The 25629-nt window shown below is 34.1% G+C and overlaps 2 protein-coding genes across 2 annotated transcripts in view; one reads left to right on the forward strand and one right to left on the reverse strand.

Moving 5' to 3' along the window:
* The first annotated feature begins 2434 nt into the window (after window positions 1-2434).
* The window catches only part of PAPLA1 (Phosphatidic Acid Phospholipase A1), a 95425-nt gene continuing 72230 nt past the window's right edge, over window positions 2435-25629 (forward strand). Inside the window, exon 1 of the mRNA XM_090119055.1 lies at window positions 2435-2700. Within this exon, the coding sequence (XP_089975181.1) occupies window positions 2547-2700 (154 nt within the window). The 5' untranslated portion in view covers window positions 2435-2546. The remainder of the gene's footprint in view (window positions 2701-25629) is intronic.
* Window positions 7176-25629, reverse strand: part of LOC149895424 (uncharacterized) — a 52331-nt gene continuing 33877 nt past the window's right edge. The window contains exons 10-21 of the mRNA XM_090119054.1: window positions 25143-25260; window positions 24378-24526; window positions 14381-14477; window positions 13659-13780; window positions 12853-13043; window positions 12347-12433; window positions 11624-11721; window positions 10912-11015; window positions 10605-10702; window positions 8812-8893; window positions 7924-8097; window positions 7176-7628 (exon numbers count right to left, since the gene is read on the reverse strand). Coding sequence (XP_089975180.1) covers window positions 7474-7628; window positions 7924-8097; window positions 8812-8893; window positions 10605-10702; window positions 10912-11015; window positions 11624-11721; window positions 12347-12433; window positions 12853-13043; window positions 13659-13780; window positions 14381-14477; window positions 24378-24526; window positions 25143-25260 — 1475 coding nt within the window. The 3' untranslated portion in view covers window positions 7176-7473. The remainder of the gene's footprint in view (window positions 7629-7923; window positions 8098-8811; window positions 8894-10604; window positions 10703-10911; window positions 11016-11623; window positions 11722-12346; window positions 12434-12852; window positions 13044-13658; window positions 13781-14380; window positions 14478-24377; window positions 24527-25142; window positions 25261-25629) is intronic.

Raw genomic sequence — 25629 nt, forward strand, 5'->3', positions numbered from 1 at the left:
TAGTATGTAGGTATTTTTGGATAGGTGTCAAAAGCATGTCAAAAAGTTAAGTAATGTTCGTTCTGAAATATTCACTTGCTTTCTCCTCGATGTTATCCAATTCGATGTTTTTAAAAAAATGGATGAGATGGTTCAAATATTAATGTAATTCCCGCGTAGGATTCACGATATTAATCGTATTTGGTTTGTGTTTATAGCATTGTCTTTTAATTCTTATCACGATTCAATATAATTCTTAAATACAGTACATGAATGCGGCATACTCGCTAGATATATTAATTCTTAAACTGGTTAAATTATCGTTAGCCTGTGTTCTGATATTTATAATTTATTAAATTGTTATCGAGAACGAATTTCAATTCAATTCTTAACTTAATGACTTGCAATTTATGTTGCAAAAAATATTTAAAATAAGAATCAAAATTCCACAAATTCCATTTCCGTTCAGGAAAATGTACTTAATATGTGTTCCGTTTTCAACAACATATTCAACATAAATATAAAACAATTTCGTGACTTGAACGATGTTATAATGATAGGATGTGAGGAAAAAATATGATGCTAAGATATTAAGCAGTTTATTAATGACATAAAAGTTGCATCCTAACATATTTATAGTACGACATAAAAGAGATGAAATTAATTATTTTGGAACTAATTCGTTTTTCATTACCTGGCAACCCTGAATTGGCAATGTAGCTGTCAAGTTGAATAAAAATTTGTTGTTTTTTTCGTGAAGTGGAGAATTATTGAGATAAAATTGTTATTTAGAACAAGAAATTTAAATAAAAAAGGAGACATCATGAAAAAGGTTAAACGTAGCGGTGTCCGTGATGTGGTGTATAAAGTTTTTATTCGGTGTTTGTCCGAATTTCAAGCTGGAAATTTATTGACTGATTTGGAAAACGTTTACAAACGTACAGCAGAATATACCGGTGAGATTCCATTTATTTTTGCTCAGTACTACGTAAAATAGAATATTCCATTAGTGACGAGTGTTTAATGTATGTATGTATGGCGATTATTACGTTTTCGCAATTTAATTTGAGGTTATTTGTATGTAAACAAAAACTAGTTTTTATAGTGCGACCAGCACAATTTGAGTCAAGAAGTTATATCCAATCCAACCAGCCTCAAATAAAGTACCTAGTTTAGATTTTACTACATAGTATAGTGATAACTGTTTTCATACAGCTATCTATCTATTAATCAATCAAACCATAAGAAAAAAAATCATATTTACTGTATCATATTTACAGATACTGAAGATGTCCCGTACCCTCTTGCCAGTACTTCGAAACAGAGTGATGATCAGTCCTTTGAAGGAGTAGAATATTTAGATTTTGATGAATTATATTAATGTACAAAATTTATCTACAAAAAAAAATAAAAATATGTGGTTTTCAAATCGCCTTGTTTTTTTCTACCCGACGGACCCAGAAAGAGGGTAATGTGTTTGAGCTGCATGTATGCTTGTTTGTTTGTATGTTTGATTCTATGTGCGCCTCTGCAGTCTAAGCACTTGACCGATTTTTATAAAATAACTAATTCCAAATACATTTAAGTAAAATTTGACCTAGGTAGGTCAATTAAAATACTAATGTATTTTTGTCTTAAATTTACACTATTGCTACAATGAAACAATTATAACGGTTTAAATCGCGGTATTTATTTTAGATTATATATATAGATTTTTGGATTTTTATTCTATAGTCTCAAGATCGCTTGCGTCGCAGTATCAGTGTTGCTATATGAGCGACGGTGGCGCCCTCATTTATTTTCATCTCTTTTGTGTCGCACTGTACATATTAATATTGATAATGAATAAGTTCAATCAAATACACTGAGCACCGGTCGTTAACCGTAAATTATTGAGGGTAGCCGAAAGTTCTAGTGGCACACTTTGATCGAGGCATTCGTATCAATTTCATTTATCAAACATAATATTTAGGTAGGTACCTACTTCATTTTGTAACTATACTGTCTATAGGAGATGTTAAAGTGATTCGGATAAATCAATGAACAAAAAGCAATTATTTGTGTTATGGAATATGGCGACCTTTCCAATCTGCTGCCTAGAACCACTGATGTGAATGGTAAGATAATTAATAGATTCATACTCGCAGACTGCATAGGTGATGCGGTTGCAAATTTCAAGGTACTATTCTACTTCCTGTGTACGGTATTGTTTTGAATCGGGATGTTACAACTTACAGTGAAACTATGAATAAATCTATATCTTAACCATGAGAATTTTAGTCTCAGTAACTTGATAATTATCAACATACGGACATGCTAAGTTATTTTGTTATTATTCGTCAAAGAAGACCCATAAAAATAGTTGGCTCATTATGCAATGCAACTTTGTCTTGACATATCCTTTGCCACAAAAACAACAACAAAACGGAACACGGTCCCTTTTGTCAATGTCAAATCAAAATATATGTGACACGTAATTTCACATAATTAAATTTGCTTTTTGTGACCTCCAAATGTGAAAATTCACGTTAAATTTTACATGTACCGATCATTTATACCGCGGCAATATGTCCGATAAAGGTTTTGGTGATCATATAAACAGGGGTGTTGTGAAAAATCCGTTATTGTCTAGTGCTGTTACAGGGCTTTCTATTGAAGATTTGACGCACAACACGGTGTTGATGCCCGCGGTACCGAATCAAGAACTGATCACAAGACAAGGTAAGTGCTATTTTAATCCCGGAATATTGTAAAAACGTGCTAAATAGTTGACCTTCGCGAGAAAGTGACTTCACACAGGGGCATGACTATTACACCAAATTATCTGTCAGTTGCCTTGCTTACTTGCTCCAAACGTGGTGCAGACGGTTTTTTTAAATGATATCGTCCAGTTTTTACGTGTTTTTATCTTGTGTAGAAGTGTTTTTAAATCAAACTTACCTTATAAACTTTATACAACAAAAAATGCCTTCGTTTTTGTATAGGAACCAAAAAAACCCATTTACTTATGAATTTGATAATAAATTAGAAAGGATATATCATCCTGGGTATGCCCAAGTTAAGAGATTTATGAGGAAGAGAGTAAGTCTAATAAACTTTATATAATTTATAATGAAACTGAATTTTATCTTTAAATAAAAGTATTACATAATAATTAGTATATTTATCTAAGTACATGATTCAAATTGGCAACTATAAATAATTAATTGATTTGGCTAATCGGTAGACTGAAATATTGGAAGTATGTATTTATAAAATTCATCTTGTTCCAAAAAATTTATAGCATAGATTTCTTATTAAACTAAAGTGTACTTACTTAAGAATGCAGATAATTGTATATCATTTAATAATATTAATTGAGTAAATAAACAATGACATATTCATAATATATATAAAAATGAAACCCGTTTCTCGTTGTCAAGGCATCAATGTGAACGGGTGGACCGATTTCGATATTATTTTTTTATAATATTCCTTGAAGTACAAGGACGGTTCTTATAGAAAGAAAACATAAACGTGTACCACGGGCGAAGCCGGGGCGGACCGCTAGTTTTAAATAAATACTTAATGAAAACATCTTATACAAAAAAGAATACAAAATATTTTCAAGAACATATTAACCCATTGACCACCGAGCGGCCCGATCGGGCCGAGACACAATATGATAGACATAATAGATTTTCTATTGTGTCTGTGATCCGAGGACTGACGGATTAAAACATTTAAATCAATAAACAATTACATTGCATTGTACACACTGCATTTGTATATGACTGGATAAGGAACCGGTTTATGTTGGCACTTCCTTGCAAATAAAAAGAGCGTTTAACTATGTGAGTGTGAGCGCTGTTTCAAACTTCATAAGGTGTAAACATAGAAATCTAAATAACAAGACACATAGAAGTGCTGTAATGTCATAATTCGTATGAAAACCGCTGTCGCCAAAATCAACACATTCAAACCGAAAGCTAAACAGTACACACAAGTAAACTATGCCTTTTATTGGACAGCTTGATTTTAGTGAAAACTAACTTATCTATTAAATTAAGCTTTTGAATATGTATCCTAACGCACGAATTTACGGTTTATTTTAGAATAACATCCCTAAGTATATGAGACTTTTTGCTCCAATACGAACAAACGTGATAATAAGAATGGTCGACTGTGTCATTCATTGTTATTTCGATTACTATGGTGACACTCGTAATACTTGTAAATATTCTATAATTTTAAGGAAAAACGGCATTATTTCTAAAAAAAAATATTTTCCGATGAAATATTATTCCTTTATAAGTATAATTACAACTTGTGGAAGAATATCCGCAATGGGAATTGCTGAAACACACCATGTATACACTCATACGTCTCCAGAGCAACTGAACAGTGACGAATGCACTGGTGATGTGCAAATCACCTGAGTGGCGACAAGGTCACGCACGCTTACGACTTCTAGTGTCTTGTTATTTAGATTTCTATGGGTGTAAAGTACGAAATTATGTAGAAAAAAAATGTGTATAACGTTCATTTCTGTACTATAAACATATTAATTAAAAAAAATAGTTATATGTATCTAAGGGCTGATTTTTCAATCCTTGGTTAAAACTTATTCATCGAATAACATATTAAACTACCATTTCAAAAATGTATTCTAATTGTCCATATTTGACAGTTTATAGGTGACATTTTAAAATGTTCATGTAATAATTTATTGGACGGATAAATTTTAACCAAGGATTTAAAAATCGGCCCTAAATCCAATATATTATTGTGGAATAATTAAATGAAGATTGAAGAGTTTAGCATTTTTTATCCTTTGTTTTGAAAAATAGAAGAATGCACACTTAATATATTAAATAAATACACATAGAATAGTGTAACAATAGTTTAATGGCAAAATGATGTAATCTGAATTCTTTAAATATAAGAATTATAAACAGGAAATACATCATTGATAGTTTCCTGCAGTGTGAACAAATATGGGCTGAGGATATTGATTATAATGTGTGTCTTGTAGTCTTTATTTTTTCTGTCTGATCTGTTACACTGTGAGGGCTAAATCACAGCAGAGATTTCTATAAAAACTAAGTATCTAAACGAAATTAAAATGGTTGAAGACCCAGGATCAAACATTAGGTACATTTTAGTGAATGTACTCTGTAAGTCTCATGTCTCCATAGTGGGGTAATACATCTCTTTCACTGATCGATTTTCTTTAGGGACAAGTAGGTGATCAGCCTTCTGCGTCCTACTAGACCGAGACTTTTTTTTTTATCTTCGTCTCCACCGGGAATCGAACCCAGGACCCCTCGGTGCTACGCTCACGCGTCAACCACTGTACCAAAGAGGCGGTCATTTTCCTTGAGTAGGGTATAAAAGTGTTGGTTGTGGTTTGTCAGTAGGGTAATAATCAGGTTAAACAGCAGGGAAGCACGGTAATAAAACTTCATGAGATCCGTACTATCCATTGCTGAAAAAATATTTAAAATAGTGTTTAATTGTTAATTGCAAACAGACGAACGGACTGACTTAGGAAGACGTTTTGTAATCTGTAGTAATTATCCTTATCTATACATATAATAAATCTGTAGAAGGGTCAATTCTGTACATTGAAAATATTGAAAAAATTAATAGCAGGGGGTGTTACTGGATCGATACCAAACCCAAATATGTGATTAAAATTTTTAAGTTTAATTTTTTTTTATAAAATAAAACACACATAATATGTATCACAATTTATTTCGTAACTACATTAGAAAAACTTAAAACTATTTATGGCTGATATACCTCTATGCCTAAATTTAAATTTACAACATTTCATCAATAATATTTACCCGTATTAGTACTTAAACAACCCAAAATATATTTAAATAATACACATTAATTTTATAATTATAAAATACTTTTTGTAAAATTAACAATACATATATGTAGGTATATAAAAATATTGAACTGCATGTTCTGATGTGTGTTGGAAGATTTAAGGTAATATCTTATTACGATGCATCAAACCAACATAGAGCATTATTTCGTGATCTTTTAGTGTAAACGAAAACTCGTATCAGTGTTGTTCAGTATAAGAACATTGCATAGAATCTTTTCGAACGCACTAAGAACAACGAAATAATGCTCTACGCCTGTAGAGATTTAACATAGTGTGGTTAGAATTAGCATTCGCTCGTTTGATGTAAATGCACTGTTAATACTAAATTATTTTACGTCACTTGTTTGAAAAAAGTCTCTTTACAATAAATATTGTCTTTAAAATATGTAAATTGTAATGCATTTTTTTATACAAAAATATCAGTTTCTATAACTAGATAGAAACTTTATAACTCTTTAAAAGATAAATATAAATTTACATTGTTGATTAAATTCTTGTTTAGCTTACAATTAAAGGTAACATCCATACAATAATATTGTTTTAATTTTGTTTTTTGTTTATAAATCTAGAAAACTAATATTAGATGTGACATATTTGCATGCACCATTTAAAAAAAAAAAGATTGTCACTATCTACCAATGTTCCCGCCAATTTTTGACATTCGATTTTTTTTGACAACTAATATACTATAACTAATACAGATTAAAATAATTTACAAAAACTTTTGTACTTTAATGATATTGGAAAAGTAAGTTTGTTATTAAAAACTCATGTTTCGTTATTGAAATAAATTTAAAACAAAATTGCAATGATTAGAAATGGTAGATGTAGGGAAATGATTATTATAAATAAAATACTCTTTAGTTTCATGGCAAAAAAGTCACAGTCACACGATAGTAATATAAAATTAATTAATAACTACTTTATGTGTTAAACACATTTAAATATAAGTTAAAGTTTTTTGAAGTGAAACTTCTTTATCGGGGTTGGAAAAAAATTTTGTGTAACATTTTTTCGTTACGCGTGACATTTTTCCATCTTTTTCTTATCCCTACCACGCGTAATTCGACGTATTTCTGTAAAGTTGCTTATAGTAAATTTTTGAAGTGAAAACTTCTTTAGCGGCGTTGGGTATAAAATCTTAAACTCGCGTCAGGACACGTGGCCTGATCGAAAAAGCGTAAGACGGATTTTTTTTTAGCCCTTATATTCCATGCGTAAGACGGATACCATTCCAAAATATCAAACATGCTGAACGTTAATAATCAAGTTTTCACTTCTGCCGGCACTCCCGGAGTGCAACCCGTCTTTTTTTTTTGAAAAATAAGGTCATAAAGAAGTTTCACTTCTTACGTGTGAACACTAGTACACGCACACATTTTTTTTAATTGAAAGAAATAAACAATAAACATAATATGTTAAGTCAGTAAAAAATATTTTTTACGATTACTTAATTCGTTTTACATAGATTCGTTTGAGCTTTGGATAAAATTTGTTTTTATTTATATCCACTTACTTGAAACGGCTTTTATTTATAAGCCATTGATTTAATTATTTTGTCATAAATATAATTTTTATAAGATTAATTAAAATATAAATAAAAAAATTTTCATTTAGTTTACATTTCTAGACGTATACGTTGGTAGGTCTCTGACTTCCTTTCTCCGTTTCACGCACCAATAAATTAGGAAGATTATTAGTACTAGGATTCCTATGAATAGTATGATGCCTAGAACTATGGCGGCTATCGCGGAGGGTGGGAAGTAATCTGAAAAAAGTGTAAATTATAATTATATAAATTATATTGCACGCATGAATATGTGTGCGAGCCTGTGTGCGTTTGTGTGTGCGTGTATGTGACAGCGTGCCTGTTCAGCTGCGTATGTATGTGTCTTTACTCTTTATATGCGTGTTCGTGTATGTGTGGAGGGTTTGAATGCGTACGCTCGTGTACGTTAGTATGTGTGCGTGTTAGATTTTGCATATGTATGCGTGCCCGTGTGTCTGCGTGTTCATTTTTATATGTATGTGTGTAAGTATACCTTCACAAACAGCAAACTCACTAGATATATCGACGATATAGCTGTTAGTGTTGCCGAACGCGTCCACCGCGTTGATGATGACGCGCGGCGAGCAACATGTGGCGCGATATGTTGCGGTGACGTCATCGCGCGAGCCAGATATGAAGTTGCCGTCGTATATGACGCCTGGTGGTGATGACGTCAGACGCAAGAGGCCTGGTAGGGGAATGAATGGAAGATGTAACTGAGGCGTATGTAAAATGGCGTATTTTGGTTAAGAAGGGGTATAAAGCAAAATTATCGGCAAGATCGCTGTCTTAGCGATAAGACCGCCTGTTGTGCTCAACTGTGTCTCTTTCTTTTATATAATTGCTTTTGTAATTTTTATGTCCTGGTGCACAATAAAGTATTTGAAGTGAAGTGAAAATTGCCAATCTTCTATTATGATACGTGTAATATTCAAGACCAAATCTAAAAAATAAAATATACATCAAACTAGATGATATTTTCGAGGATTCTGTTTGATCAATAACATAAATTAATGTTAAAATTGACTCGATAAAAAAAATCACGAGGTTTCCTCTTATTTTCACACTTTTACGTTTTGTACTTGACATGGTTCGTTTAATGTAAATGCACCGTAATAAAGCTGTTCTATTCTGTAAGTAAATAAAAAGAATTAGAAAATAATAGTTTAAAAAAACTAAAAAAACACGCTTTTTATAGAAAACCGAACTAAAAAATAGAAAATTTTATCAAATTAGTGTATTGTCATCGGTCCTCAATAAATCTACAAAGTTTGAACGAAATCTGGCCGTTTAAAGTGGGTCAAAATCGCGCCCAAAGAAGTCGGTTACAAACTTACAAACATACAGGTGAAGCTAATATAAAGCGTGTAAAAAGAAGAGTTGTAGATACATTATTGCTTACCTCCTTCAGCGTCGCGGGCTACTATGGTAGAGGACCATACGTGTTCGTTGCAATCATTGCCCTGTTTTAGTAAACAGGAACCCTGGGAATAAAATATGGGTTAACATTTTTATCCGATTATGTAAAGGAGGGTCATGTTTTGTGTGTCTATACGTTTGTATATCAAAAATCTTTAAATGCAGTTCTGTTTATTTTTAAAATAAAAGGAATGATTCCTTTCAACAAAATTTGCTATCTCCAGTATTTCAAGTACTTTCCCTCCAGGGCCCATTGAAAATTGAAAATTGAATTATTTCAAATTTATTTATTATTAAAAATACATACATACAATTACAATTTATTACAATATACAATTAATATTGATGTAAAAGTATATGTATAAATATAAAAAGGCTACTAAAACATTTTATACAAGACAATGTTTCCCTAGCTAGGTTACTGGGCAACCTGTGTTTAGGAGAAACAGCTTGCCTCTAAAAAAAATCACAAAAAGCCTCTTAGCAAATCAAATTTCCACTCTGTATATCTTTTTGACTCTTGGAAAACACAGTAGTCTATTGTTGTACAAGTACAAGTTTCATAGACCGGGAGATACTGACACAAAATTTCGAGTCATTTGTAACACGGATGGCGGTTCTACAGGGGTCTTAGTACGCAATGACAAAAAGAAAAATGATGGTGTGAACGCTGGTACCGGTGGCTTAGTCGCGTGGGCGTTTGTCGAACTCGTCGGAAAAATAGCGAAAGTCAAACGATTTGTAACACAAAAATTTTAGAATTTACCGATAGCCCATAAAAAAGTAGTAGGCGGTAGTGTCATGCCATACTTTTCCGGTGTGACTTACAGCCCGCCATACCGACGCGAATGTGTTGATTTAAATAAAACAATCATTCAACCATTTGTACCAGGCTAACTTTTGCACAGGTAACTATCGTCGTGCAGCCATTTACGAAAATCGCCATGCCATACTTTTCGGACGATTCCAAATGGTCGCCATACCGCCGAAAATCTGCAAAAAATTTTTATTTCGCCAAACTTTTTGTACCAGTATTGCATTTGGATTTTTGGAGAGTATTTGATAAAATGTGACCATTATTATATTTGCCATACTTCTAGTAGGGGGAAAAAGTGCTGTCATACTTGAAAACTTAATTTATTATTAATTTATATAAGTGAAGATTTCCAACACCTAGATCTTTGAAATTTTGTATTTATATTTGTTGATCCTCAAACTTGCAGGAAAAATAAGTGCCATACTGTTACAAATCGTTTGACTTTCGCTATTTTCCGACGAGTTCGACTAACGCCCACGCGACTAAGCCGCCGGTACCAGCGTTCACGCCATCGTTTTTCTTTTTGTCATTGCGTACTAAGACCCCTGTAGAACCGCCATCCTGTTACAAATGACTCGAAATTTTGTGTCAGTATCTCCCGGTCTATCATGATATTTCCAACGTTTATAATTAGTATGATAGTCGACGGGAACGTACGTGCCACGCGGAGTTGTAAAGAATAGAATATATTGCGCGCTCCCTTGCACTTACGGGCCTTACGGGCAGCCATAGTGATGTACCATTTACCTATCGATGTTTGGTTGGGTATACAATTTTATTTGTTAAATTGAATAACGAAATTCATTTGATTTTTTAAGATATTATGTTTTGTTTAAAAGTGGTGTACCTAGTTCCTAAAAGATTTACAATTAGAGTTTTACGATTCCGCGTGCCACGAACGTTTTCGTCGACTATACCAGTCTATTAATACTAATAATTAATAATAATAATGGTTTTACCTGGAAATTGTGACGTATGCTCGGTGGTGAAGCGTCGTTGATGACCTGTCCCGGGTTCAACACGTACACATAGGCTGATATAGATACTTGTTCGTTACCTGTTGAATATTAAGTACATATTTATTTAGATACTAGCTGTGCCCCGCGGTTATACCCGGGGTTGCTCCGCTTCTGTGGTTCTTACTTGATGATAGATGATAGTCCATTTATCGAGGCTATAGGCTATATATCATCACGCTAAGACCCAATAAGAGCGGAGCGGCGGATGATGATTACAATTGATGATGATGATGATGATGATACTCACCATAAGCTGTGAAAGTGATAAGGTCCCTTGCCCCCGGTTGTGCCGTGGCCGTTATCACTAAACTCACGATGACGGTCACGGTTTGACCCGAAGCGACGGATTGCCTGTAAACGGTGTTATCAGTGTGAAGAGTTTTATAAAAATCGGTTTAGCTGTTTACGTGTGATTGTAAAATTTACTTGTAATTTTTTTTTATGTTAAATGGTAGAAAGGTACTATCTAGGTATCTTCTTGAAATAATATAAATTTAAAATTATAATAAAATAATATAAATTAAATAAAAAATTGGAAACGGTATTTTCACATGATTATAGGCTTTCAAGGTGTAACGAGAACTTAATAGTTTATTTGGACTATTGCGCAAACTGTATTCAATTAAATGTAGTAATTTTGTAGGTGAGTGACAAAACAAAAAAAATATTAAAAGAGAGACTAAGCAAAAATTATTCCGACATCCGACTAAAAGTATTAATATACTAGCTTTCCGCCCGCGGCTTCGCCCGCGTTTTCAAAGAAAAACCCGCATAGTTCCCGTTCCCGAGGGATTTCCGGGATAAAACCTATCCTATCTCTCAAGTTGGATCGAACTGCACATGGTGTGCGAATTTTATTATAATCGGTTAAATGGTTTAGGAGTCCATTGAGGACAAACATTGTGACACGAGATTTATATATATATTAAGATAAGATATTAATGTATTGCAATACTCACGCTGTAGGTTCGATTCCCGTAAGAAACCGTAGTTCGCCCACCGCACCAAAGTTGAATCTCACCGTCTGCTCTCTATAGTTCGTGACTTCGAAGTATAACTGAAAAAAAAACGAATTTTATTGAAATTGGTTACTGTAAAATAAAAATAAAACTTGAGAGGTGTCAAGGGACACCCGGATGGAACGAAGTTACTTAAATAAGTGGCCACGGAGTAAGTAATAGTCTTGCATTCTATTCTATGAGGCTTACAAACTATAGCAAAAAGTGTCGTTCCAACTTTTTGTTTTAATTCCGTCTAGAACGAAGTTCCTCATCAAAAGGAAAGCTTATATAGTTCCAATAATCCATACTTCCATACTAATATTATAAATGCGAAAGTAACTCTGTCTGTCTGTTACTCAATCACGCCTAAACTATTGAACCAATTTTCATGAAATTTGGTATGGAGATGTTTTGATACCCGAGAAAGGACATAGGCTACTTGGCGGCTGCGCGGGCGAAGCCGCGGGCGGAAACCTAGTAGTGATAAATAAAAAAAAGCGTGTGTGCCGAGCACACGTGTCAGGAAGTGAAACTTCTTTGGCAATATTAAAAGATACCAAAAATACCAAAACCGTCGCCTTACCATGACGTGACGGTATTACGATGACGCAACCTTGAAATTTTATTCTCAACGCGCCAAAAGAAGATTCATTTCAATATTATTATAATCTTTTATCTCACCTGTAGTCTGTCACCGGGCGAGCCATACAATCTGGTGCTCAGACCAATTTGCACTGATGTCAGAACCGATCCACTCTGGTTCACAACCTGCAATTGAATTATTATTTATTAGGGCAATAGTATTTTGTTTTTGTCGAGAGCTTTCACAAAGAAGTAGACTTCTTTAAGAAACTCTATTAAATGATGTTGTTAAATGTATTCTGAAATTCTGTCATCGTTGCAGGAATAAACGTCCCATCCTGACACTAGGATATTTTAGTTCATTGATATAAAAAAGATGTAATAAATAAGATAATAAACGTGCTATGAATGAATCAACGACTGTAATTGGATACTTATGTAATACATTTTATGCTTTAAATATGAATGTATGTAATAGTAGAATTAGGAACAAACGGACTAGGATTAATTTAAAGCATTCAAAACGCCTATTTTCTAATAAATAAGGTGTTCCATAACATCTGTTATACTCTTAAGAAACTCAATAAGAATTCATTCATTCTCACCTGTGACGTAGCCCTGCCAAACGGCAGAACATTGCTGTCATTCAACTCCATCCGATTTAACAATACAGAGTTAAGATCTTCCACGATTTCCAAATCTTTCGGCGATTCCGGGAACACGATAGATGCGGATCTGCCCAGCCGCACTTCTGTGTGCTTTTGGATCGGTCTGGAGAGACGGGTGAAGGGTTCCCCTGGAAATTTATGGTATGATAGGGTAGGGTTAGTAGAATGGAGAAGAATGGCATAGCTTATGAATAGATAAATTGAGTCGTAGGATAGTCGTATTTATGGACAAACAAAGAAATAGAGCAATAAACTAAAAATAAAACAGGGTTGACACTGTTTTATTTTAACTTATAGAACACCAAAGATCAATACAATAAATTAAAATAAGAAGTAGCATACAAAAAAGATGGATAAATGAAGTCTTAGGGAGAAGAATTTAATGGCAGACCTCAATGAACATTCGTAAAGATGAATACTAGAAACGAAAGCTATAGCATATAATAATAAAACCAAATATCTAAACATATAATATATAAACTATAGTATGGATAAATTAAGCCTTGAAAGAAAAAAGTTAATGGCAAAACACATGGACAAAAAATACTAAAGAGAAATTCAAGAAAAGAAATGCATAAACTATATGTAACATAGAAATACATATATGTAATGTCTTGTGTGGTTTTGCTACTTTCAATATTGATTGATTTGTTAACTATATTTTTTTATCTATGTTCGTCTGCAAAACGAACAGCACTTTACCGTTAAATAATAAACTCTCCGCAAAGGTAACAAGGTCTAACCTTTAATATCCCGTCCGAATATCTTCACATACACATTAGAGTTGGCGACGTTGGGTATCTGCAGCTCGGCTTGGATGTCTGCGTTTTGGCTTGATTCATCTACATCAGATGTTGGCTGGTAGCTGTAAATTTAGTTAAGATTATCAAAGATTGGTTGAAAGAAGAGGGTATATGTGGAATGGTCGATAAAATTATAAATTGTCAAATAGGCGTGGTTATGGTTTTAGGGGATAATAAAGATGTACATAAATTTGAAGATAGAAGGAACTTATAAATTAACTAGCTTACCGCCCGCGGCTTCGCCCGCTTTGTCTCAAACCTAATAAATTATACACTAAAACCTTCCTATTGAATCACTCTATATATTAAAAAAACCGCATCAAATCAATCCGTTCTGAAGTTTTAAAGATTTAAGCATACAAAGGGACATAGGGACAGAAAAAGCGACTTTGTTTTATACTATGTAGTGAAGTGTAATTAGAAGAATGTAAGAAATCAAAGTGGAAATATTTATTGTACATAGAAAATGATTCTTCGAAATGAAATTAACAAAAGTTAAAATTTAGTTTCATTATCATGTATAAGAGGAGTCAGAATAAGACTGAGAACTATACAACTATTTTCATAGTGTTGTAAAAAATACAATACAGATAATAATACCTATATTAAAAGCTAGTTTAATCTTTACCAATATAACTGGGTCCACTATTACTATAACTTACTTAAATGGTAGTTTTGCCAGTTCGGAGCCATATTCGTCGACCAGTATAGTGTCACGCACGCTCGCCACTGGCCCGAATATCTTCAGTTTGAACATGTCTGGAAGAGTAAATATATATTTAATATGTACATGTGTCTACACTAATTAAGTGGATTTTGGAACTAATAAAACCGTGAAACGAATAGATTAATCGTGTTAAAAATTGAATAGGTAATTTGTTTTACTCTGAGTGTCATTTTACGACAAAAATCTGTCATTATTCACTAGAAAAACATAAGCCTCTCTCTTCGTAGTCGGGTAAAAGTAATGTTTTCATCTCGAGTAAGGAAGTGACCTTTATGTCTAAGATTTATCAGAGGTTATCAACGGTTCATAGATACGTCAATACAATGATATTAGATTCCATTGAATAGTGGTTAAATAATAAAGTTAAAAAATCTCGTATGGATTCATGAATATGCTCAAGGAATAATATAGCTTTCTTCTGGTGAAAGAATTTTCAGAATAGATCAAATAGTTTCTGAGTTTATCAAACACTTCTTCCTTCCTTTTCTTCCATGACTTCGCTTGCTTTATCTAAAATCTAATAAATTATATGATAAAGACCTCGAAAATCAGTCCATCTATAAAAAACCGCACCAAAATCCGTTATTTTAGAGATTTAAGCATACATAGAGACGGAGAGACACTAAACAAGCGACCCGTGATATAACATTCGACTCTCTAGCCCAAGGGCTTGTCGAGTGTGTTCCACTGCACGTATCGCGATGGAACTCACTCGACAGGCCGAACAGAAGACTCATATTATAAAAATTGCATTATTTTTTAATGTTCTGTTACATTCAATAGTACTTGGAGTTTGGACAAACGATATACGTGCAAATAGTTGTGTATCGTTACAATTAGGTACACTATTACCTACACTTAAATCTATGATTCATTTTAATTATTTCAATTTAATTAATGAATTAGATAACGCTGATATTTAAACAATGAAAGTAACGCGGCTTTGCTTGCTTATATATAACCGATTTATAAATAGAATCAGTTAGTTCAAAGTGCACAACAATAATTATTACTCCTATAAAAAGTATTTTTTTTTCCAATTTGAATTAGATACACTTTTGAAACGTGTCTTGATAGTTCAATATTTTAAATAGTTAAATATTCATGTCGTTAAACTACTTCACTTCTATTTTAATTTCATAGATGTAGGGATTTTTCAGTTCAATGATGTATAAACTGCTGAATCGATTCTATGCTAATTTAATTAGGAAAAATTCAAACACCAGTCAATACTACGCAATCAATTATTAAAAGTTAAAACTATCAATAAACGAACATAAATGTGTTTACATTTCATTCACAACAACACTATCGCTATTAGGTCAAGATAATAAATGTGTTACATAGATTATATTTTGTATTTACACTTCAGTTTCCCGTTTTAAATTGCGCAGCTCAAACGTCAGCTGTCAAAAAGAAGCGCGCATTTTCGGCGGCAAAAATCGCGCGCAAAAAAAGTGTCGGCAGCTGTCAAGTATATTTTTTTTTTCGGTGTAAGCAAATGTTGGCAATGGTTTTTTTTTAATTTGATATTACGTAAAGGTTACAGCAATTTTTGTACGTTTGCTTCTCACATCTTAATGCGTGTTTACATAGTTGGGAAATACGTGATCGGTGTAGTAATGTTTCGTTGCGTTTGTGTTGTGATTTGTCGGTTATTTTTAACGGATAAATACGCAAAATAAAGTTACACGTGTGTGGGGATTTGGGGATTGTTTAGACGCGTTTGAATGAAGGATGTTATTTAATAAAAATTTGATTCAATTTATTTTTTATGTGAGTTAGGGCAGATTTTTATATGTCCAAATAGGTATAAAAAAATGTTGATACCATCAAGTATCAGTTTTCGCAAATGAGAAAAACGAATCGATTTTTTTATATTTATCAAGACTAGATTTGTTTGAAATATAAATATTCGTGTGAAAAACAGTTCCTTTAATTATTTACGTTTACATTTTCCTAAATGTTGTTCTACTTCAAGCTGCATTGATTTTCATCACAAAAAAATCGTATCGCGTAATAACTATGTAATATTGGAATTTAAAAAATAAACAAAACGTTTAGAAACTGGTTAGAAAGCATTCGACATTATATTATACGTTACCCTTGACCGGAATAAAGTGCGTCGCCATTTTGGGAAGACACCGAGCTGTCAACTTGACATTTTAAGGTTATATTTTTAATTTTAATTTTTTTTTATCATGCATGCCAATTATTATAGACCGCATCCTTGGTACAGTGGTTGACGCGTGAGCGTAGCACCGAGGGGTGCTGGGTTCGATTCCCGGTGGAGACGAAGAAAAAAAAATGTCTCGGTCTGGCAGGACACAGAAGGCTGATCACCTACTTGTCCCTAAAAGAAAATCGATCAGTGAAACAGATGTATACATCTGCCCCTTACCCCACTAGGGGACATGGGACTTCACTTTATGTCAATTGCCATACAGCCAGCTTTGCTTATTTATTGTTTTAAATACATAGAATGGTGTTGTTTGTTTGCGTTACTAATAGTTTTTTTTATTGAGTGAAATTGAACGAACTTAATTTTATTTTTTAATATTTTTTTATTTAGAGTATTTTAACAAAAATAGCCCGTGTTACTGGGTAAAGATGGAGTTATCCAGAATTTTTAGAATCCGTCATTGTAACAAACATACAAAAAATGGAAGCTTTTTATAATTTTAGAAGAAAGAAAGAAAGAAAAAACATTTATTTCAAGGACATTAAAAACCAAAACATTTACATAATAAACAACAACAAAAAACTTAAAACATAAAAAGCAATTATACATTGCAATTATTTAACAAGGTACTTACAACTTAGAAAAGGAAAAAAAAAAAGGAGACAAAAAATTACACTAAATTAGTACGGTACGGAGTGTCCTTGAAAAAGGGTTACCAACTCAGCTAAATACTGTACGGCAGTAATGCACGCACAGCGCTGGTTTTCAGTGGCCCCTTATCGTTGTTGAAATTAGAGTGACCTCCATCCCAACAATAAAAAAATAAAGAATTACATATAAAAAAAATAATAACAATAAACCAAATAAATAATAAAACAAAGTGCAGGAATAAACGAAATAAATTAAATAAACAATTATACGTGATAAACTATAAAGATAAGTAGGTACATAAATTGATTAGATATAGATAGATATAGATAGATAGATAAGTACATATATGTATTACATTTCTCATATTTATTCATTTGTTGCCACTAAGGTTGGATCTGTTTCTCTAGTAAAATAATAATGTATTTTTTCTTAAAATTCTCAACCGTAAGAAGGCTGGGAAGAGGCGGTGGTAAATTGTTCCAACACTTAGTGGCACTGTATTTGAAACTACCTCGAAAACTGGCAGAATGGTGTTTAGGAATCATCAATTTGGTCGCAGCTTGCCGCGTTTTGTACGTAGATTGATGATCACCGATCCAAGCCAACTTTTTAAAAAGGTATTGAGGAGATTCAGATTTTATTATATCAAAGAGGAAAGAAGCGAAATGGAGACGTCGTCTACTTTCCATGTTTAATAAACAGGCTTTATTTAAAAATGGCGAAATGTGCTCCCGTGGAGGAATGTTCCAACAGAACCGGGCACATGCGTTTTGTACGCGCTGTATTGCTCGTTTCGTTCGCGACAATATACGACATCCATACACCACATCCATATAATTAAATTTAGATAAGACAAGGCTGTCACAAAGCCTAACACGAAGTTCCGTATTAAGGTATTTTCTGATACGGTACAAAATTTTTAACCGATAGAAGCAGTTAGCTACAGTTACATTGATATATTTTTCAAATCGGAGATTTTCATCAAAAATGATTCCCAAATTTCGAGCTTCAGCAACACGTTTAATAACTTCGTCATTTATGGATATGGGAATGAGACGATTTTGTATGGAGCTGACTACTTTAGGAGTGCCTAAAACCATAAACTTGGACTTATTGGGATTCAGTACAAGTGAATTTCGTCTTGACCATGCGAATAATGAAGCTAAGTCCAAGTTTAAGTTACTTATTGCGGAACGTGTTTCATCCGGGTGGAAGGAAGTAAACAACTGAACATCGTCAGCATATATGTGATACTTACACGATTTTATTTGTTTGACAATGTCGGCGCTATATAATATGAATAAAAGGGGTCCCAAAATAGAGCCTTGAGGAACACCCTTTGTAACTGTTTTACATTCTGATAACCTATTACTGCCATCTTCCATTGCAACTGATACTCGTTGTGTTCGATCACTCAAATAGCTGTTAAACCACTTTACAGTAGATGGACTTAAACCATAATACGTGAGTTTGGATAACAGAAGTGAAATATTTATAGTGTCAAAAGCTCTCGAGTAATCTAACAGTACAAGGACTGTACCTTTCCCTTCATCTTGCGCACAAAGAATGTCATCCATCACATCGGTCACAGCTGTTGTCGTACCTTTGCGTTTTCTGAAGCCAGACTGGCGATCAGGTAAAATATTTTCTTTTTCTATATAGTCCATTAGCTGTTTGTGTACTATCTTTTCTAGAACCTTCGACAGACATGGCAATATGCTAATTGGTCGGAGATCCTTCAAATCCTGCGGATTATCAATTTTTGGTATGGGACGTACTAGCGCGTTACGCCACAGACTTGGGAAGGTACCAGTTGCAAAAGATAGGTTTATGATGTACGTTAAATTTGACAAGGTTGCTGGAAGTGTAAGCTTCAACATATCTAAGGAAATATCATCAATACCAACAGCTTGCGATTTGAGTTCCTGAATAGTACGTAGCACAGTCGACTCATTTACAGGTTTAAAGGAGAAAGAAGCATCACTGTGGCGATGGAACTCAAAGTAAGTTAATGTGGATAGTAGTAAGTTATTTCCAGGGACATCAAGGAAGTGATTATTTAGGGCATCAGGATTGGCAAGATCTTCAGCTAGTAGAGGCTGTTTCTTTGCGTTTATACCAATGTTTTCCTTAATGTGCCTCCACATAATTTTGGGTCTTCTCAAATTTGAATTTATAAATATATCAAAGTACGCCTTTTTTTCACGTTCCAATGCCAAATTTACATATTTTTTTAATTCGATATAATATTTTTTATGTGAATCTGCTCTGGTAAGCCGTGCTTTATTTCGCGCTTCATCACGTAGTCTAAACATCTTTTTGATATTATAAGTAATCCACGGTGGTTGCTTATCCTTAACACGAATTTTCTTGAAGGGAGCATGAATATCAAAGAGCGTTCTGATGTACGAAGTTAGTGTGTTCACTAGTTCATCCACGTTATCAAGAGCAAGCAACGATGTCCAGTTGACCATTTGCAATGATTTGTTGAATTCATCTTTGTTAATGTTTTGTATCGGTCTAAAAGTTATATATTTATGCAAAGCTTTTTCTTTAGATATACTAAGTGCACACGATAAGAATGCATGATGGCTTAATTCCTCAATGTAATCAATTGCAATATTTAGAATAGGCGTATTAGTGCATATTAAATCGAGTAAAGTTTCACTTGAATCCATAAAATGCGTAGGTTGGGAAATATGTTGCGTTAGATTAAAAGTTTGAAGGAAACTTGCAACTCTTCTACTATTCACATGACCACTATTTAACAGATTAACATTAAAATCACCCATAAGCACAAGATTATCATACCATGAAAATGAACTAATGGAATCTGTCAAAGCATCCAAAAACGTATTAATGTCCAACCAAGGCGGCCGATATGCTGTACCAACAATAGTAACCTGACTATTAAGGGAGAAATTCAGCCACATCTGTTCGACACTGTCAGCGATGGGGTGAGACATTATCCGAACCGATATACCTTCTCTAATATAGAATCCAACACCCCCGCCTCGAGTGCGGACACTAGTCGGTCGCGGTATGTGACGCAGTCTGTAACCAGGTACGGCAGGCGCACGTCCATCTTCACCCTCGCGCAGCCAGGTTTCGTTTATGGCCATGATATCTACGTTATGACGCTCCATTGCCACAAGGAACTCGTCGTGCTTTGTACATAGTGAACCAGGATTTAAAAAACCAACTCGTAATTTTGTTCTTTTAGATATCATTATGAATTATTTTATGATTTGAAATAATATAATAAATATTTAGTTGGGTAGCATTGTTAATAGGGTTTAAATTATTCGTAGAATATAAAATACAGTAAAAGAAGTTTAATTTATTAGTGATATAAAAATAATTTAAAAACGATACTAATATAATAAATATCATACATACTATGCATTGGGCATCCCTACCGTACATTAAAAGAACATACACAGAAAATATTATTCCATACAACATCATTAAAATACCACATACATAGAACACAATGAAACAAACAACAATCACGGTAAGTAGGCAAAGCAAGACATCACAAACATTTATTACTGTAATGATTGTAGGATGAAAGATAATAATTTTATTAAATCCTTTTCTTGATTTATAAAGTAAAATTACTATATTACAATGAACGTTTAAACAAAACAAGTATAAGAGTATGAAATTGATAAAGGTTTCTATTACACACACATTTAAAAGGTAGGTACATTTATACAAACAAATTAATATTAATACTGTAACTTTTTTTAAATAACGTTTTAGAAAAATTAATAAAATTTTTATAATATAATAATTATTAAGATGTAGAAAGTTTATACCACTATAATATAAAATTATAAGCCTATGAGACAAACTAACTAAGTTTTTTCGATTTGTAATATAGCTAAGTAATTTTTTTTTACAATATTCATGCATGATCATAAATACACCATATATAACTTTGCTTTTCATTAAGACTCTGCAACCTATTTTTTTGCTACACATTGATTTTAAATCACACGGATAATAATACCGCGTTATATCATAAAGAACGTAATATATCCTGTCATTAAAATCCCATAAATTTGTCAATAAACACAAACCAAACATCAGCCAAAAATCTTATCTATATCTTCTTCAGAAGAAACAATAAAATACTTTGAGTGTTGATCGCGTCTGACGTAAGTACGGCCGCCCCGCGTCCACACATAGCTCCAGTGTTTAGCGCGCTGTTGCTCGCGCGCCAGGTGGAACAACCAGCGGTTGGTGCGCGTCAGGTGCTCGTTGACGTAGAAGCGGCGGGGCTCGCCGGCGACCAAGCCGGCCGTGTCCGCCCCGCGCCGCACGCGCGCCGCGCGCAGCAACTCGTTGCGTAGGTGGTGGCGGGTTAGCCGCACGACGATCGGCCGCGGACGTGCGGCCACTTTGCGATCACTACTGGTATTTAAGTCCTCCGGATTTTTACGAGTACCAGTACGGTAGGCATTAACTATATCCCGTTCATCTAGTGATATACCTATTTTTTGGGCCAATGTTATAGTTAGGTGTAGCAGATTTTCACCTTTTGTTTCGGGGACGCCCGCAATCTCTATGTCATTAAGTAAATTGTATTGCTCGGAGTCATTAAGACGTGATTTTAAAGAATCTATTTTTTTAGTTACATCGCTAGGCTCCTGTGTTTGAGACTGCGATTCAGACAAGGTACATTCCATACGATCTAGCCGCTCCTCAATACTGTCGAGCCTTCTATCATATTCCGCCATAACAGTACTTATTTTGGACATTTCTTGCCGAAAGCTAGATAGTTCAGAACGAAGCAACTTGATCTCCTGTGCAAGGCATGACATATTATCCGGAGCATCCTCAAAACTATCTGCACTACTATCTTGCTGCGTGTGTAAGTTTTCTGCCGATTTCTGACTTTTATTTTTGCATATTTTGCACATCCATTTCCCATTCGAAAGGGACTTGGGGCTAATGTTATTGCATTGTTTGTGAAATAAGTTGCTACACTTAGTACACTTGGCGCCATCTGTTGTCGACGAGTAGAATTTACCACAGTTTGTGCATTTATTGGCCATAATTACTGGATCTATAATTATTGTACTATGAGTTCGGGTAAGGTTCACAAGAGGGCGTTAATATTAATAATAGTTCGTATTGTATTATAATTTGGTACTATTGAATTAGGATATTTTAAGAGAATAATATGATATTTAAAGTTATTAAATAGTATATCACGAACAAGTTTGTCAGATTAAAAATTTAAGCACCAAACCAAACCGCTAAGTACCTTTAATCACAAATTTGTCGGTACTTGTAAAACAGCTGATTCACAGCTGATGACTGTTTACACTGTTAAACACATAAAGTATATTCTCAATCGATAGGATAACACTACACGTTATGAAACACATAAAAGTCTTTTTAAAAAACACACAATGAAGCATATAGCATAAAGTTTACTATTTTTAAAACTTTTTATTGCTGAGACTAGAAGTGTCACTCTAACTGTCACAACAACGATGATCAAAATTTTACTTTAGACGATTGAGTCAAAGCAAACATTTGTGGAGCTGTTAAGTTTTTGTCGTCAATGTTGATTGCTTGAGTATTTGTGAATTTGTGAAATAAATTTTTTTGTTTGCAGTTTCAATATAATGAGGAACAATACAGAGATAGAAATATTGCATTTAATAGATAGGATTAAGAGAGAGATATTATTGTTGTGACAATTTTTTTTTCATTTTGTGCATGGTTGTGTCAAATGTTTTCTTATTTGTGATGTTTGCTTTGCATTCTTCTTTTTTTCGTGGATTGTGTTTAAGAATATACAATTATTAAAATAAACTACTTTTTAGATACGATAAGAAACAGATTGCCTTCTAAATCCGGTTTTATCATAACAGTAGGTACAGGTATTTTGTCAACATTTAAATATTTTGAACTAATATGGAATTGTTTTGCGGTAAAGACGAACAAATATATATAATTAATTTTACTAGCTGAACATTCGATTTCGTCTGCTCTCTAAAAGAGTTTTATTTTTCAAAATATTGGTTCTTCCAATAGGTCCTTATAGCCTTCTTTGATAAATGGCCTATCCAATATGAAACATATTTTTAATTCGAACCAGTAGTTTCTGATATTAACGCGCTCATCCAACCAAACTTATCAACATTATAATATTAGCATAGACTATAGAAATAAAAGTAAAAAGTAATTGCCAAAATTTTGTCGCCTGTCGATAGCCCGTTCATAGCAGGGTCAGTGAACTTTAGTTTTTTTTGTTCGTTTGTTTGCCAGACACCATTAATCATTATATTGATTTTGATGTGTGCAAAAAGTTTTCTCGGTAAAAAGCTTTGAATATTGTATTTATTGACAGTGAATTTGAATTTGTTGATATGTTAATCATTCTTTTTATTTGGAGAGAGTCAAGTGTTCGGTTTAAATATGAACTCTGATGAACTATCTGCCTCCCGCGGTGCTGCTCGCGTGGTAGACATGTAAATAAAAGTATTTTTTTTATATTAAGTATCTGGGTGTTATATATACCTATGAAATTTAAGACAATTTCTTTGTAACAAAAAATTGACCAACTGATTCAATCAGATAATCTTGACGTGTCTTCTCTAATCTCAAATATATGAGAGTGTGGTGTCCCTGCACCGCTCGGCTACACATACCGTGTTCCCGCAGCACAATGCGGGCTTGTCGAGTGTGTTCCATCGCGATACGTGCAGTGGAGCGCGGGAGAGAGGCTTTATATTGAGACAATCGTTAAGTCTATAGTATTTCGAATACTCACTCACTGCCTACGACTGTCTGTGCCAAGTGTCGATTAGAGATAGGAGTGTCGCTTCTGTCGACTCCATTGGTACAAAGAGCAATTGATTTAGAGACGCCAAGTCCTATTATATAAGACTAGCTGCGCTCTGCGGTGTTACTCGCGTGGCTCTGCTCCTTTTGGTCTTAGCGTGATGATATATAACCCATAGCCTTGCTCGATGACTGGGCTATCTAAAACCATTTTCAAATCCGACCAGTAGTTCCTGAGATTAGCGCGTTCAAACAAACAAACTCTTTAGCTTTATAATATTAGTATAGGTCATACCATCCACGACATCAACGTCGAAGTGCAGCGAAGACTTGGCTGTGACGCGCAGGCGGTAGTCGCAAGCGTCGCAGCGCACGCTCAAGTGCCAAGTGCCGGCTAGAGATCGATCCGTCACTTCTGTGGACTCCACTGGTAGAACGGCGAGCCTGGTCAGGGAAAAAGTCAGGGAAAGAGTCAGGAGAGTCAGTAAAGACTTTGATAATATAAAAGATGAACAGACAGTCCCGGCTTCGCCTGTGGTACATATATAGCCCTATAGCAGTCAGGGATTAGGTACGTATTCAACGGTGAAATAATTTTTGACGTCAGTCCAGTAATTTTTTGCGATTAGAGCATTTAAATGAACAAACACACTCTTCAGCTTCTTTGTTATTATAGGCTATAGATTTTAGTAAGTTTTCGTTTGCTGTAGGGCTTAGATTATGATAATATTAATTACTGTTAAGGCCGGTTGCAGAGCTTGACCGACCATCAGTGCGTACGTCGGTCGCGCTTGTCATATGTATGGAAATTCATAAAACCGTTCATAGCTAGACCGACCATACGCACGCGTATTGTCATGCGCATTAGTGTCATAGTCATACAATTGTTGATGCGTATCGTCAGGGCCGACGGTACGCACTGACGGTCGGTCAAGCTCTGCAACCAGCCTAAAAATGAATGTCCTTAACTAATAAAAAGGTAAAAAAAAGCGCGGTACAGCTACTATTATCAATCAGTCATTTCATTGACAGCCTAGGCACTTTATTAAATGGTACTCACGCGTCATCAAGCGAAGTCGGGAACACCAAGTGGACGACCCTAGGTGACGCTCCCTCCGCGGTAGACGACGGCGAGAAGGCGCGGATGGATGACGCGTTGTAAAGATCTATTTGTGCACCTGTTGGTAAATGAATGAATGAATAAATGAATGAAAATATCGTACGTACTTCAAACATTACATTAAAATATAACAAGAGCGTGTGTGCCGTGCACACGTGTCAGAAGTAAAACTTTTTTGGCAAGATTCAAAGATACGAACAGCGCAGCGCATTTTTCAATGTCAAACTATTATCGACATTGTTCTCATTGAAATAATATATACCTCCACGAGATCCCTATGGAACAATCTTTAGGATTTCCTTAATTAAAGTTGTGAATTAGTTCGTTATTTGTTTATTTGAAATTCTGGTTAAACGAAAATCAAATATAGCATAAAACGTTTGTAAACAAACTTAATGACAAAATAGCGGACAATAAAAAATCTAAT

The sequence above is a fragment of the Colias eurytheme genome, chromosome 31, assembly GCF_061535395.1.
Source record: "Colias eurytheme isolate Ceu_HAF_F1 chromosome 31, ilColEury1 Martin Lab GWU primary, whole genome shotgun sequence".
In the NCBI taxonomy this organism is placed as follows: Eukaryota; Metazoa; Arthropoda; class Insecta; order Lepidoptera; family Pieridae; genus Colias; species Colias eurytheme.